This window comes from Trypanosoma cruzi, genomic scaffold, assembly GCF_000209065.1.
Source record: "Trypanosoma cruzi strain CL Brener 1047053516705 genomic scaffold, whole genome shotgun sequence".
Lineage (NCBI taxonomy): Eukaryota > Euglenozoa > Kinetoplastea > Trypanosomatida > Trypanosomatidae > Trypanosoma > Trypanosoma cruzi.
This window is the reverse complement of record NW_001849523.1, coordinates 214,571-227,967: the sequence shown is the minus strand read 5'-3', so window position 1 is coordinate 227,967 and position 13,397 is coordinate 214,571. Positions and strand designations below refer to the sequence as shown.

Genomic DNA, 13,397 nt, shown 5'->3' with positions numbered 1-13,397 from the left:
GATCGGCGGCAGGGCTCTGCGTAAATGGGCCCCGGCACAATCCATTCCTGCTTCTTCGCTTCGCACGGTGCCTGAGCGGAGTCGGCTGACGTAGCTACAGCAACCATCACTTGCAATGAGTGTTCGGCACCAAAGCGGATGGAGTAGTTGCACAATGCAGCTGCAGCTTCCTCCGGGGAGGCACCACGATCAATTTCACGTACCACAACTTTAGCAATCTCATCCATTGACGATTCCTCTTGACAACGCGTTTCAAAAATCGCATGGTTAGAAAGGACCAATACATCCCCTGGAATCATTTCCCACGAGCAGCATGCTGGCAGTGCAATCATCTTCTGCTCGCTCGGCGGTCTCTGTGAATCACATTTCATTGACCAATGCCCAAAGCTTCTGGAAACGTTATAAAAGGGATTTCCGTCAATGATATCACCCACGTCAGATCGCACAACTCCACCAGCGCTAAGAATACGACGGAGTTCCAGCGTTCGAAGTGGCTTGTGATCCGAGCTCAGAGGAACCACGTGCTCTCTGGTGGCGTCAAGAATACTGCGAGCTTCTGACGTCAACGTGTTCCTCGCTATGCCAAATGCACGTGAATCGCCAACGTTGCTCACCAACACGTCAAGACAGAAGGGTGAGGTCGGCGCAGTGCCCTTACACGCCTCCACGGAGTCTTCACACCCTTTTGCCTTTGCTTCCCATCGTATAGGGGGTGGCGCGGTCCCTCCTTGATCCACTTCACGCCTGCGCTCCTGCCGCCTTTCTTGGAGCGCAACGGGTGCTACGGTGGCTGTGAACCACACTGCGCGACATCCACTATTGGCTGCCTCGCTATTCCGCAACAAAAGTTTGTCATTTAACCCTCCAACCATCTCATTTGCTCGACAAGCATTCATAAATGCGTTATCAGCAAACATGGCGTATTGTTGCATTTCCCACTCAGAGAACACACGACTAACCCCCTGTGGCGTTTTTTTATCGGCGTGTGACTTTCGGCTGTGTAGCAGCCGCTCCCGAGAGTGTGCAGCCATCAGTAAATTGATAATAGGATCATCTTTTAGCTCCCGACGGAGCTGGGCAATGCCCTCAGGCAACACAGAATGAATACTAAGTGCACGGGCAAGATACTTCCCAATGTAGCGGGAGCAATAGTTCCCGGTAAAGCTGTCACACAAACCACCTGCCACCACCTCGGACATAAACGGCACAGACAACGTCAATGGTGGGGCGACTGCTTCAAAGTGGCTGCTGCTGCTGCCAGTCGCGGCCAAATGGGCCCCACGGTTGCGTGTGTTGTGAACAGTGAAGGAGCTCATGTGGTCCCTGGTGGCGCAGTTCATAACCTCGCAGACACCAACGCTGATGAAAGGCAGCGAGAGCCGCGTCATCCTCTTGTGCTGCAGTGGAAACGCCTGGAACATCGGCGTGTGGGTTGCCACGTGGTCTGTTATTCACCCTGACCAATTTCCCTCTTTTTTCCACCACCACCTCCCGCCCCCTCTTTATTTGCTGTTCCGCCAACAGCCAGAAAAACAAACAAACAAAAAAAAAACAAGAAAGAATTGATAAAGGAGACAAAACAACACACACACACGCCCCACCATGTTGGGTCTATTGAGAGGACAAGACTCGACAAAACGCACAAAAAAGGCAAGGGACACAGCGTTGCCAACATCAAATTTATCCCCGCCGTAATAAACACACACACACACAAGAAAAAAAAACTTAAAGGAAAAAAAAAGAAGGAAAAAACAAAAGAGGCATTCCTTTTTCTTTCCTACTTTTCTAATACATGTGACACATTGAATCTGCCTTCATTACGGCAGAACGTACATACACGTGTTGGACCTCACAGAAGCAAAAGAAAGCAGGAAAGACAAGAAAAAAACAAAAAACAAAAACAGAACAAAACAGAAGCAAACAATTCAATTTATTTGCCAGAACGAAAAACCCAATAAAAAAAGAAAACTTTTCAAAAATAAATAAATAAATAAAAAGTTATTCTTTTAGGTGGGATGATGCAAGTTTGTTTCCAAAACGGGTAGAAAAAAAGAAAACACATGCGCCCTTTTCCCTGTTCGCCCTCCACACATCTCTAACTTTACATTACAGAATCTGAGGGAAAAAAAACCTTTTCCGCCCGCCTGCAGCTTCCCACGTCTTTTCTTCCATTGCCAATGCCTTTGCAACTTCAAGGTCCACGCGAGTGCACCCGTAAGGCTGCCCAGCAGTTGTGAGAGTTGGGATTTTAATTGGCGGCAATCGCTCCGGTTGCAGACGGCACATAAATACGCGATGCTCCTCCTCTTGTTGCTTGGCGCGCCGCTGAATGCCATCCCGAAGGTACTGCAGCTCCTCGCGCCGTATATCTTTCAAAGAGAAAAGCCGCGTCTGATGAAAATGCGCACTGGTTCGGATAACAAAATGCACACGCAAAAAAGCAGTCACCTCTTTACCCTCAATTCGCTTCCGTAAACGTTCCTCGCGAAGCGTCAGGTCGTGGCGTGCCATCATCTCCTCCAGCACGATCAACGCAAACATCTTCACATCCAATGGAAGCATCTTCATTGGCGATGCCACAGGAGAAACATATCCAGAGGAATTACTGATGCAGACTGAACGGCGTCTGAGAGAGGCATAAAAAAGATCGCCTCGGCAAGGAACGGGTGGCACCGACAGCGACGACTCATGGATGTAAAGTATCGCCCGACCATGAGAAGAAAAAGGAGTACGGGAACGTTTCCATGGTGATGTCCGACGAGATAAAGAGAGGGGGGAGTCCATTTCAGACAGAATACTGTACCCTACGTGTCCGTGGAGCATTGTGCCTGCCATTTCATCACTTTCACGCAAAAACGCCTGAAAAATAAGTTCCTTTTGCCTGCAAATTTCAGAGATGCGTTCACTCCCAAAATCCTCATCGATGGCATCCGTATGACTGTAACGACGCAGGGGTATAATTCCGCTGCTCAGGCTGGCGCGTCTCTCAACAACTTTGGGCTTATCCAAAGAAAGTGACGTTCCCAGGTTTTGCTGAGCCTCAGCAGCAACAGGAATTACCTGGGGATACGAAACACTTTGCATCCTCGACAAAATCGAACGGCTTGTTGGGGCTCCATTTTTGGCCCTTGGCGCACCCATAATAAAAACGACCATTGCAGCAGCAAATTGCCACACTCCCCCATCCACGCTAATGAATAGGGAATATTCAAACAGACAAAAGAAAAAAAAAAAACAAAAAAAAAAAAAAGACAGGGAGGGATAAAAATGGTGGTGCGAAAGAGCACACGGACGGCACAAATCTGTTAGCTTCGCTCTCGTAGGAAAATCAAGAAAAGAAATTGAAACAAGCCGCCCCATTCATTCATGCATTCATCCACTGCAGGATCCTGAAGGGAGTCATCGCCATTCCCCACTGATGTCACATCCTCATTCCACACTGCATGCCGTAGTAAGTGTGGACCGGCCTTGACGGCAAATAACAGTCCATGACGGAGCCCATGAGGCCCACCGCCACCCCATCCCAAAATGACGGGGGTTTTCGCTCACGCAAAGACGACGATTCTTGCATAAGTGCACTCGTAACAGTTTTTTTCTTGGGCATGCGACTATTCGCAACGCCGTCAGAGGGCGATGCAGATGCCGCTCTAGAATTCGTCAAAGCCTCATCCAAAAGATTCTCAAATCTCTCATTTCCCTCCGGCAAGTTGGCGCACATTTGCTCCAGCAGTGTGAATCCAATGTCATCCGCAACAAATTCTTGGTAGCGGTAGTTGGCAAGCGTAAACTTGACAGACTTCATCAATGTTGTTAGCGCCAGTGAAATGCAACCAAGCGTTAAAAACGGTCGAGTTCGAAAGCCACGTGAAATCGTCCACTTTCCACGTCTCAAATGCCGTGGAAGACTCGCCTCGTGCTCTTTAAAGTCCTCCCGCAGGTCGACATAAGTCCGACGGGAAAGCCACGCCGTAAATACACCGCCACAAGCTGCACCCTTGCGGGCCCCGTCAAAGTAGTCGCGTCCAAAGGCGCACAGTACGGCGTCATCCTGTTCCTGCAGATAAAAGGCAACAGCCGCCTTCCGCTCCTCTTCCTCCCCCAACATGCGTGCCCCCCGTCACGCGTACACGCCCTCCCCCGTGCAAAGGCAAGAAGGAAGACACACACACACAAAAAAAAGAAAAATAAATGAAAACACAAAAATCAAAAATACAAAAAATATGTACCGCAAGCAATTGGGGTGAGTGGTGCAATATTTTCAAAAAACAAAAGTGCACTGTCTAATCAAAACTGTGCTTCGTTTAAAATTCTTCGTCCCCTATCAAAAATCATCAATATTTCACACACGTCACCGTAATTCCCCTTTCAAACCACCACAGATCACAATAACCGTAGGTATATACATACATATAGATATATAAATACGTATGTTCGCAGAAATGTTCCACTTAATTGGCCTGAAAAACGTTTCGTACCCACATTTCCATGTAATTGTCTTCACCCGGTTCTATCAGCAACGGTGTATGGAAAAACGACCGATATAATTTGTACCCGTGCTTTTCCAAAAAGAGGTGCTTTATTTTGTTTGCAGTGTCACGATACATCACCATCACATCTGGATGAGGAGAAGACATGGGTGAAACAATTTGCCCCAATTCATCAGCACTGCGTTTTCCATCCGGATTACTGATGTTAAACGTGTGTATCCCATCGTATTTCCATAACACGTAATCTTTTGGGTATTTTCGGAACATAATATCTTCCGTGGGTTTTGGTAGCCCCGTTTCGGTGTTGAGGTAAACGGGGCAATCGATAAGGCCCAGGTGGTTCACTTTTCCATGTAAAAAACTGTAGCCAGGTGTCGCATAACATCGTGTAACAATGTCAAGTCGATCCATCTTTGGCCCATTTCGAACCTCCAACATCACATCCAACGGGCCCCTGCGATGCACGTAACCCGCCAGAATCAACACCGTTACGTTAAAAACAAAAAAGGCTTTGTGAAGGCGACGTACGAAAAGTGACCGGTCGTATCGTCGTGCCAAAACGAAGGCTGTCACCACAAAACAAATTGGCAACACAGTGGTCATAAAGCGGTTCTCCTTGTGGTCAATAAAGGAGTAACACGCAATGGGCCATAAAATAAAAGAGAACAATCCAAAGATTTTTAACGCCACTGCCTTACTCACCTTCTCTTGCCACAGCACGAGCGGCGCGGCGAGAGTGAAGAGGACGTGAGGGCCAAGGAGAGCAGGGAGACATGGAAACAAATAAAAATGCCATGGATGCTCCCCAAAAAAACGACTGGCATTCTGCAACACGTTGAATTTTAAAAAAGCCAATGGTGTGACGACCCAGCGATTATAAAACAAACTGTCTGAAACCACAATTCCGCTAACCAACAGTGAAAAAATAACAATTCCCCAGAGAATGATCCGCATCAAACCTCGACATACTCCGCGTTCCCGCACGGCCCACGCAACATGCAGAAATACAAGAGGAAAAAGAACAACGCCAGAGGTAACACGAAAAGCACATGCCAATCCGCTAAATAAAAGAAATCGTATATAGTTTGTTTCTTGTACCGTAATAAGCACCAACATTGCCTCTACTACGTTACTGTACGTACGAACGCCAGTATACGAGATATACCAGTTACTTAAAGAAAGAAACAAGGCAAAGTATGCAACAGATCTGTCCGATACTACCCTTCCAGCAGGATCCTTCGTTGGGGTATCCAAAAACAGCTTTGGCATGCGTGCTCCTCGCAACGCGTTTTTTTCCGTCCTTCCCAATTCCACGTCCAGCAATCTACCCAAACGAAAAACAAAAAGATCGATGGTTGTAATGACCAACGCTTGCATCAATCGAGCGGCAAACCATATTGCCCAGGTTGAGTCAAGGCCCAAAGACTTCAGCAGAAAGAAAGGAATGGCGAGAATAAATGGAAATACCACAGAACGCAAACCCATATGCCATTCCCACGGAAGATGCCCCTTGCCAAACACGATATAGTATGCTATCTCCGTGCTCTGCCACCATTCGTCCGGCGACTCTGCGGTCTGGATGCTTACACTAAGAAGCAGACGGTATAGGAATATAAGGAGGATGCCATACCATGGCAGATGCGGCACATCATCGGCGTAACAATTTTTGCCTCGGCCGCCGCCCAAATTCCTCATCTTATTTTCCTTTTGAATCATCTCTTTTTGCCCCCCACCCACCCGTAGTGCTTTCTTGGTTAAGGAAACAATCCACACTAAAAAAAGACATTCATGCAAATAGACACAGAGAAAAAGAAGAAAAAAAAAAAAAAGAAGTTATAACGCTTCATATCATGACCAATAATGGCTCATTATTGTGATCCCAATTCACACAAAAAATTACATGCAGAAATAAACTCCTCAGAGAAAAATGACCACCGCACAAAAGGAAAGGCAAATACACACACAATAATAGGAATCCGAATTGAAAAATAATAATAAATAAATAAATAAATAAATAAATAAATAAATAATAATTCTAAAATACATTGTTTTGTTATTATTATTATTTGGAGCACAAATACAAGTAAAAAAAAAACAAAAACAAAAATATCATTTCCGTGCTTCCTTCCTTCTTTTTTCTCTTCCCATAACTGCGTGCGTGTGTTAACATCTCTTTCTCTCCGTGTTCGTGTAAGTCATGAGCAGTCAAACGTGACCCCTCAACCCCATTCCCTACTTGTCCCCACTACTGTATTGCCACATGTACAAAGAAATAAAGAGAGAGAGAGAGTGTGTGTGTGTACTCCAACCGCTAAGAATCATATGTTCTACTTGGGATGGATTTTACACACCTCAAAAGCCCCGCTACCGTCTTCAATACCACGTTTTGTGGGGCTCTTCGCCTTCCAGATGCGGTGGTAATGGTACGCCATGTCATGACCGTACCCCTGAGGATCATTGTAAACAGCCATCATGTCGTTTGCCCATCGCTGAAACTCTGGGATATACTCATAGCTGCAGTGGTGTGTGAGGTGACTCAGCTCCTCTTTGCGGTTACGCGGGTTGGGATGCTTGGATTTAGCTATCTGTGCCTCCCGCTCTGCTTTGGCCTCCTCAACAGTACGGTTCGAGTAGTGCTTCGTGATGCGGTTCTCTACGATGCCCTTGCAGGCGATGATGCCACGGGTCGATACGACGAGGGGGCATACAGGAGACGAGAGGAGAAATGACAGCTGACACCCGCGACGCATTGCCTTGCGCCACTTCCCCCTTTTTCTTTTTTTTGGTTTTTGGGTTTTCCTTCTGCGAGACAGACGCTTTGACGCGGAAAGGCAAAAAAACAAAACCAAAAAAAACCAAAAAAACAGGAATCCGTCATGTGTAAAGTCAGCCGCAGTACCACACACACACACACACAAAATCATTAACGATGTGCGTGTACTGGCAAAAACAGCGCACAATTTGTTCCCCAACTCACCCTCTTTTCTCCCGTTTTGTGACTTCTATACACCGCACGTGCCCTGTTTCCTTTTCATATATTTATTTATACATTTATTTTCTCGTCCCCACTCTATGTTTTTTTAACGCTCCACTTTCCCAGGTGGCTGCATAACACACAAACACGTCCTCTCCCCCTTTCCGTTCTATTTCTCCCACAAAACAAAGACTAGACTGAATGATGCATACCCAATTAAATATTTCATGTGCGTGTGTGTGTTAATAATTGTGTTGGATGGAGGGAGAAAGAAGAAGGAGGGAACTTCATGCACACTCGCCCTTCCACCACATAACAAACACACGCAAAAAAAAAAAAAACAAAAAAAGGAATTTTGGCCAATAATGGTGAGACGGCGTCGGTATTGCCTCCTCCACTCTATAAAGACCGTGTTTTCAAATCCACACCCTCGCGTGTCTTCTTTCGCACCGTTTTTTTTTTTTTTTCGTTTTCTTCTAATATTTCACTTTGCCTCGTCTCACGCGTTCCACTCTTAAAACGGCGATGGCAACAGCAAACGGGGGCAGTAAAGTTAACACAGGGCAAGATACACAATGCGGGTTTACAAAACAAAGGGGGGAATGTGAACGAATAAATAAATGTATGTGGAAAGGCACGCGGCTTGTTCTTCTAGCGGTCCGATTTTATCTGTTATTTATTATATATTCCTTTCATGTATCGAGTTCTAACATTCCCACCTTTACCCCCGCGGTGAGTCCCTTTATACTCACCACCTTGTCACCCCCGTCATCACGGCAGTAGAGCGGCACGCTAGGATCCCGTTGTGCAACCAAGTCTGGCAGCGGCACCCACCGATTGTCGGTAAAACTCAGCGGTGACGTGTCAGTGTAGCCCCGCAATTTCCATGCTGACCTCATAGCATGGAACGAGATGGAAGTATTGGGGTTGGCCAAGAAAAAAAAGGTACTGCAAAAGTGTATGTATTCGCTGTAGTTCTCTGCCATAATCTCTGCAAAATCTTCCACAAGACTTGTCGTTCCTATAAAAGGAATCATGTCGCGCTCATTCATCATGCCTCGACCCGTACACCGCTGCGCCGGAAGCTTTACGTTCACTAATGGGAAACACGCATTCCCATCTGCCGCATAAACCGCAATGCCAAGACCATTTGCATGAGCGACCACAATAAATGTACATCCCTCCGTCGAGTCACCATTTGACTGCTTTTTTTGCTGAATGCGCTGCAGATACGACTCAACAGGGATTCCCAACACGCCATCGCCATTCAGCGGGTACGGCAGGCACAGCAGGGGATGGTACACCCCACGCACCCGTTGGTTCTTATCAAGCACCAAAATGCGACTAGCGCCTGGGCCGACACTCGACTGTCGCAGCAGACGGTCCTGCGGGTCCAACTTCTCCGTGAAGACAGAGTCCAAATTTTGTGGTGTCAACAGTATCTTTTGCCGTGCTCGGAAGCTTTTAATGGTGAAGAGCGCCACCGCCTGACGGAGTTTCGTGGAACCAACACAAAACATTTTCTTCCGTCTCGCACGTCCACTCGCTTGCACCGCCTGCGACAGGGACTCCTCCAACGCGGCTCCTCCCTCAGCTGTTCTTTTTTTTTTTTTTTTGCTTTTGTGTGTGTGTGGGGAACAAAAGGGGGAAAAGAGAAGAAAAAGTGTTCATGACGACACAAACGCATGCAACGAAGAAAAAAAAGAAGAAAAAATAAAAATTAATAAAAAAAAAGGGCGAAATGAAAACACACAAAAAAAAAAAAAAAAGAAAAAAGGAGGGGGGCAGACACGCAAAGAAAAATGGCGATCCTCCGAGGCCCCCTCCCCCTCCCCCACCTTCACTGAGAAAAGGAAAAACCAAAAAACCAAAAACAAAACAAAATTAAATTCCCCCCCTTTTGGCCGGCTTAATTCTTTTCCCCCGGCGCTTCTTTGCTCATTTCCGCTCACTCCCTCTCCCGCTCCACCGCCTGCCATCCCCTACAAGACACAACGCCAACAAGAATTGCATGACGCACACACACACACACACGGGCCAGTAAAACAAAAGGACGGACCAAATGAAACGCAGACAAAAACCAAAAACCAGAAAAAAAAAAAGCACACATCTAAAACAAGATAACAAGGTAAAGTAAATCCGAACGAACTGGTGCCTTTTTTCTTTTTTCCTGCGTGGAGGGGAGATGAAAGTTATGTATTTGCCCCATTTACCCCCTCACTTTATTGGGCTGCATTAATCCAACAAAAACAAAAAACAAAACAAAAAAAAACAAACAAACAAACAAAAAAAGTACGCTCCATTCACTTCATTGTTTCCTCTCCCTCTTTTTTTCCTCATTCCTACCCGGCCACCCCTCCATGATAAAGTAGAGGCATCATACATACATACATACATATATATATATATGGCAGAGGCTTACTGGGTGTATGCTTATTTCATGATATTACTCGGCCAGCAGCCGTGTGCTCCATCGCTTTCTTTTAAACAATGCGTAACCCGCTCTGGTACAAAGTAACAAGTACAACAATATAATTCCCATAACCACAAAAAACGCATATAGGTTCGTTACCGGCGGATCACCCCCACTGTCAAACGGCACAGGGACATTCATTGTATACAGCATTTGGAAAGCCACAACAGGATATATGATGTTCATTATTTCCAGAAGAAGGAGCATCTGACGTGTTGCCTTGTTGCCACGGCATATAATCTTCCACGTACGAGTTGCGTTATGGTACCAATTCGTCACGACGACGGTGTCTCGAGAGTCGCCAACGTCTTTACTCAAACGAAGAAGATGTGCCCGGGCACTCTCAAGCTGTTGGCATACCACTCTCTCTTGCGTCAAGAACGAGTTCATCATGTGTGGTTGCAAGAGAATGGACACAATGTGCTCTCGTCGCGTGAGTTCCGCAGCACACTCCGCAAAGGAACGTCTAACATTTGTAATGCGTTTTATAACCTCCTCTCGCTCTTTAGCTTTTTCTTCCACCTTAAAGACATAATCTCCCATCCGATCCAGTGCCGTTGTGAGTGAGACAGTGTCCAGCTGGTGCCCAACAACAATCTGGAAGAAGCTGGAAAAAATGAATGGGGCTGTCATAACTTGCCTGCGACGCCGCGGTGTCGCACTGGAGCCGTGATCACTACAGTTAATGTGCAAAAACCTGAGCAAATCACCGAGTTCATGAAAAGGTTTTTCATGAACCGTTATAATCCACCGAGGAAAGACGATGACAGCCACAGGAACCGCCGCGGGCACGGAAGACCGTGGTTTGTCCTCCATGGCCGCCTCAAGAGAACGTTGAATGACACTTTTCGTCTGCCGGGAACGGCCTGTCTCTTCCTCTGGTACGATGGGAGTACACATGAGGTTGAAGAAGAAGTAGCCGAGTGCGGAATGCGCGGAAAGAGCATCCATGCCATCGAGATAATGACAGTTATTAATTGTTTCTTCCGACACGGGGAACTGTGTGAGAAGCTCCGTGATGAGGGCCTTGTTTGTCGTCTGGATGTCCAGCCACTTCGCCGCCGTGAGGGGTTCGTTGGGTGCCTCCATCTCCGCCTCCTGCGGTTCAGTAGGAAAAAGCGAGTGTTCGTCCGCATACTTCAGGAACCGATCGGCTGTCGTAAAGTTACGGGCAAACGGCATTGCTCCACTAGAGCGCTGCGAAATGAACCACACGTGCTGCGCCGCGTCCTCAAGGCTGACAAAACTGTTGTTCCGTCCACCCAATTCCTCCGCTGTTCCATTCCCCACGTCCACGGCCTGCTGGAACTGCAAATATGATGGCTGCCTCGCCACGGGTTCTCTTCCGTGTGCAAAGCTCTTATTGCGCAGAAACTCCGTGATCTCACTGTTGTGCCCCGGGCCCTTCTCACCGGTGAAGTTCAGGAATTCCTCGTTTTTGATGTCGACGCTCCCAAAAAGCTCGTAGGAGAAGGCGACCCCTTCACTCAACGGTGCACGACGCTGACGGCTCTTCATTGGTCACAGTGGCCTTCCTGTTTCTTGTAATATATGTATGTATGTATACAAAAAGAAACAAACAAACAAAAAAACGGTGCGGATCAGCGTGTGCGCAACCGCAATTACACAATTCTCCTTCTTTTTTCGTCCGTTTCTTCCAGCGATCAATTAAACTTACAGTTACTCGTCCTTATCCTTCTCCCCATCCTTCAGAAAAAACAAAAAAACAAAAACAGCAGAGACAAAAAGACAGAAGTGCGGCCCCCGTGGATAAACAAAAGTGGGGCAAATGTTCCGCAATGCCCGGAAGCTGGCAGCAATAAATAAATAAAAGATGGACGCAAGAGAATACAAAACAACCCTCCGCGACGCATTCAAATGGTGCATGCACCCCATGCAGCAGCGGTATTTTGTCGCACGGCGTGAAAGTCCATTCCCGTTTATTCGTTGGGATTCGGAAGGGCACGCTAGCCATGCGCCCAGAATGAACACGGAGAATCAAAACCTCCAGGACTTCATGTAAAGGGATGTTTGTCACTCGCACGCCGATCCGTCAAGACAATCGCCACAACTTCTCCCCTCCTCCTCCACAGACACACACACACAAAAAAAAAAAAAGGAAGAAAAGAAAAATCCTTCGCAGTACTCCACTCAATAGGGACAATAAGCAAAGACACACATACACACATATTCATTTATATATACAAAGAAAGGGGGGAGGGAAAAAAAAAAAAAACAAAACAAGCTGCTGCCGCAAAGCAACTCAAACAGTAGAAAGAAACCGTTAAAAAAAGAGAACAGAATTCCCATTCCAAGAACAACAACAACAACAACAAAGAAAACTTCACAGATCGTGTCAGTTAACCAATGTGTCGCTTCATATCACACCTCCCCATTCACTACACAACTCATACTTACATACATAAATACATATATATCCCCGTTATTTTTTCCTACAAAGCCCCTTCAACGATGCGTGATGAGAGCACTGGCGTAGCTCACTGAGGAGTCTGAAAGGCTCGCACAGCGGTTTGACTGTGAGTAGTGTAAAAAGCGCACAGTTGTCGATCTATCATTTTTTACGGCTTCCATGCCTATGGAAATGGGCCGACGACCGCAAATGGTGTTATGTGTCTTGTTGAGATAGTCATACCAACCGTTCATGTCTCGCTTTTCCAGCCATTCCATTCCCTCATGGTCCATGGCGATAATGGCATCGGCAATTGCAGGATACTCCGACTTTTGATAGTGATACTTGTATTGGAACCTTGATCCCCAATGGCAGAAATCGGAGCTTAGCACAAATATATTGTGTGAATCCTGAGAATAGGATGAAAGGACGGCACCAATGCGTTCTTCCGTCTTACGGTCTGTCCAACCAACAAGCATTGGAACAAGTTGAATTCGATTCTTCGCTCCTGTCAATCCGGCAGGGGGGTGGTAAAGAATATGTGAGATGAAAGGCAGCTGCATCTCAATAGAGTGCTCTTCCTCGTCAGTGGACTGTGACATGCGTGTTGTTTGTACACCAGCCGCTTTGAGTGATTGAAAAACACTCGAGACGACTGACGTATCGATGGAAAGCGCACCAAAAGGAGTTTCGTACTGCTGCGCACCAGACATTTCCACCCCGTCAAACCCTTTATGATGGTCCGGGCCCAGCAAAAAGATGTGAGTGACGTTGTTCCCTTTGGGTCCGTAGATATAATTACGCAGGGCTTTATACACGTGCGCTGCGGTTGGGCCGGAGTAACTGATACCGGCGTGCGGCGAGATGATGCCGATAAGTGTCTCATCACCACCCAGTTGAAAGTCTTTGGCCCTCTCAAAAAGATCGTCCACTGTTGCCTTCAGCACCTTTGCCGAGCCCTCATACCAACTGTTGGCGTGGGAGGCCCGACGAGAGTACACCATGTCTCTTTTTTTTTTTTTTTTTTCTTTTTTGGGGTGGGTGTGGGTGGGT

The 13,397-nt window shown here is 46.8% G+C and overlaps 8 protein-coding genes across 8 annotated transcripts, besides 16 other annotated features; all 8 read right to left on the bottom strand.

The window, feature by feature from the left end:
- Positions 1–1,421, bottom strand: Tc00.1047053510299.79 (protein phosphatase 2C, putative; the record flags this gene model as incomplete). The annotated part of the gene is made up of 1 exon (XM_802467.1): positions 1–1,421. A coding segment is annotated over one exon (1,421 nt), but the record flags the coding sequence as incomplete, so codon positions are not given.
- Positions 1–8,508: a sequence feature (heterozygous, non-Esmeraldo-like haplotype).
- Positions 1,713–1,759: a sequence feature (T-rich).
- Positions 1,856–1,924: a sequence feature (T-rich).
- Positions 1,975–1,997: a sequence feature (AT_rich).
- Positions 2,107–3,360, bottom strand: Tc00.1047053510299.70 (hypothetical protein, conserved; the record flags this gene model as incomplete). Its single annotated transcript, XM_802466.1, has 1 exon — positions 2,107–3,360. The coding sequence occupies one exon, from the start codon at positions 3,358–3,360 to the stop codon at positions 2,107–2,109; it is 1,254 nt and encodes a 417-aa protein (XP_807559.1).
- Positions 3,219–3,250: a microsatellite.
- Positions 3,422–4,105, bottom strand: Tc00.1047053510299.60 (hypothetical protein, conserved; the record flags this gene model as incomplete). Its single annotated transcript, XM_802465.1, has 1 exon — positions 3,422–4,105. One exon carries the CDS (start codon positions 4,103–4,105, stop codon positions 3,422–3,424), a length of 684 nt encoding a protein of 227 aa, XP_807558.1.
- Positions 4,143–4,219: a sequence feature (T-rich).
- Tc00.1047053510299.50 (GPI anchor biosynthesis protein, putative) lies at positions 4,449–6,203 on the bottom strand (the record flags this gene model as incomplete). Its single annotated transcript, XM_802464.1, has 1 exon — positions 4,449–6,203. The coding sequence occupies one exon, from the start codon at positions 6,201–6,203 to the stop codon at positions 4,449–4,451; it is 1,755 nt and encodes a 584-aa protein (XP_807557.1).
- Positions 6,481–6,517: a microsatellite.
- On the bottom strand, positions 6,815–7,411 carry Tc00.1047053510299.40 (hypothetical protein, conserved; the record flags this gene model as incomplete). Its single annotated transcript, XM_802463.1, has 1 exon — positions 6,815–7,411. One exon carries the CDS (start codon positions 7,409–7,411, stop codon positions 6,815–6,817), a length of 597 nt encoding a protein of 198 aa, XP_807556.1.
- Positions 8,154–8,981, bottom strand: Tc00.1047053510299.30 (hypothetical protein, conserved; the record flags this gene model as incomplete). Its single annotated transcript, XM_802462.1, has 1 exon — positions 8,154–8,981. The coding sequence occupies one exon, from the start codon at positions 8,979–8,981 to the stop codon at positions 8,154–8,156; it is 828 nt and encodes a 275-aa protein (XP_807555.1).
- Positions 8,509–9,034: a sequence feature (areas merged during assembly that could not be assigned to a particular haplotype. This can correspond to areas where the two haplotypes were merged or to regions with more than two copies in the genome that were merged during assembly.).
- Positions 9,035–9,195: a sequence feature (heterozygous, Esmeraldo-like haplotype).
- Positions 9,155–9,237: a sequence feature (T-rich).
- Positions 9,196–9,806: a sequence feature (haploid, non-Esmeraldo-like haplotype).
- Positions 9,704–9,751: a sequence feature (T-rich).
- Positions 9,807–13,397: a sequence feature (heterozygous, non-Esmeraldo-like haplotype).
- Positions 9,840–9,870: a microsatellite.
- Positions 9,908–11,452, bottom strand: Tc00.1047053510299.20 (hypothetical protein, conserved; the record flags this gene model as incomplete). The annotated part of the gene is made up of 1 exon (XM_802461.1): positions 9,908–11,452. The coding sequence occupies one exon, from the start codon at positions 11,450–11,452 to the stop codon at positions 9,908–9,910; it is 1,545 nt and encodes a 514-aa protein (XP_807554.1).
- Positions 12,247–12,270: a microsatellite.
- On the bottom strand, positions 12,401–13,348 carry Tc00.1047053510299.10 (hypothetical protein, conserved; the record flags this gene model as incomplete). Its single annotated transcript, XM_802460.1, has 1 exon — positions 12,401–13,348. One exon carries the CDS (start codon positions 13,346–13,348, stop codon positions 12,401–12,403), a length of 948 nt encoding a protein of 315 aa, XP_807553.1.
- Positions 13,354–13,378: a microsatellite.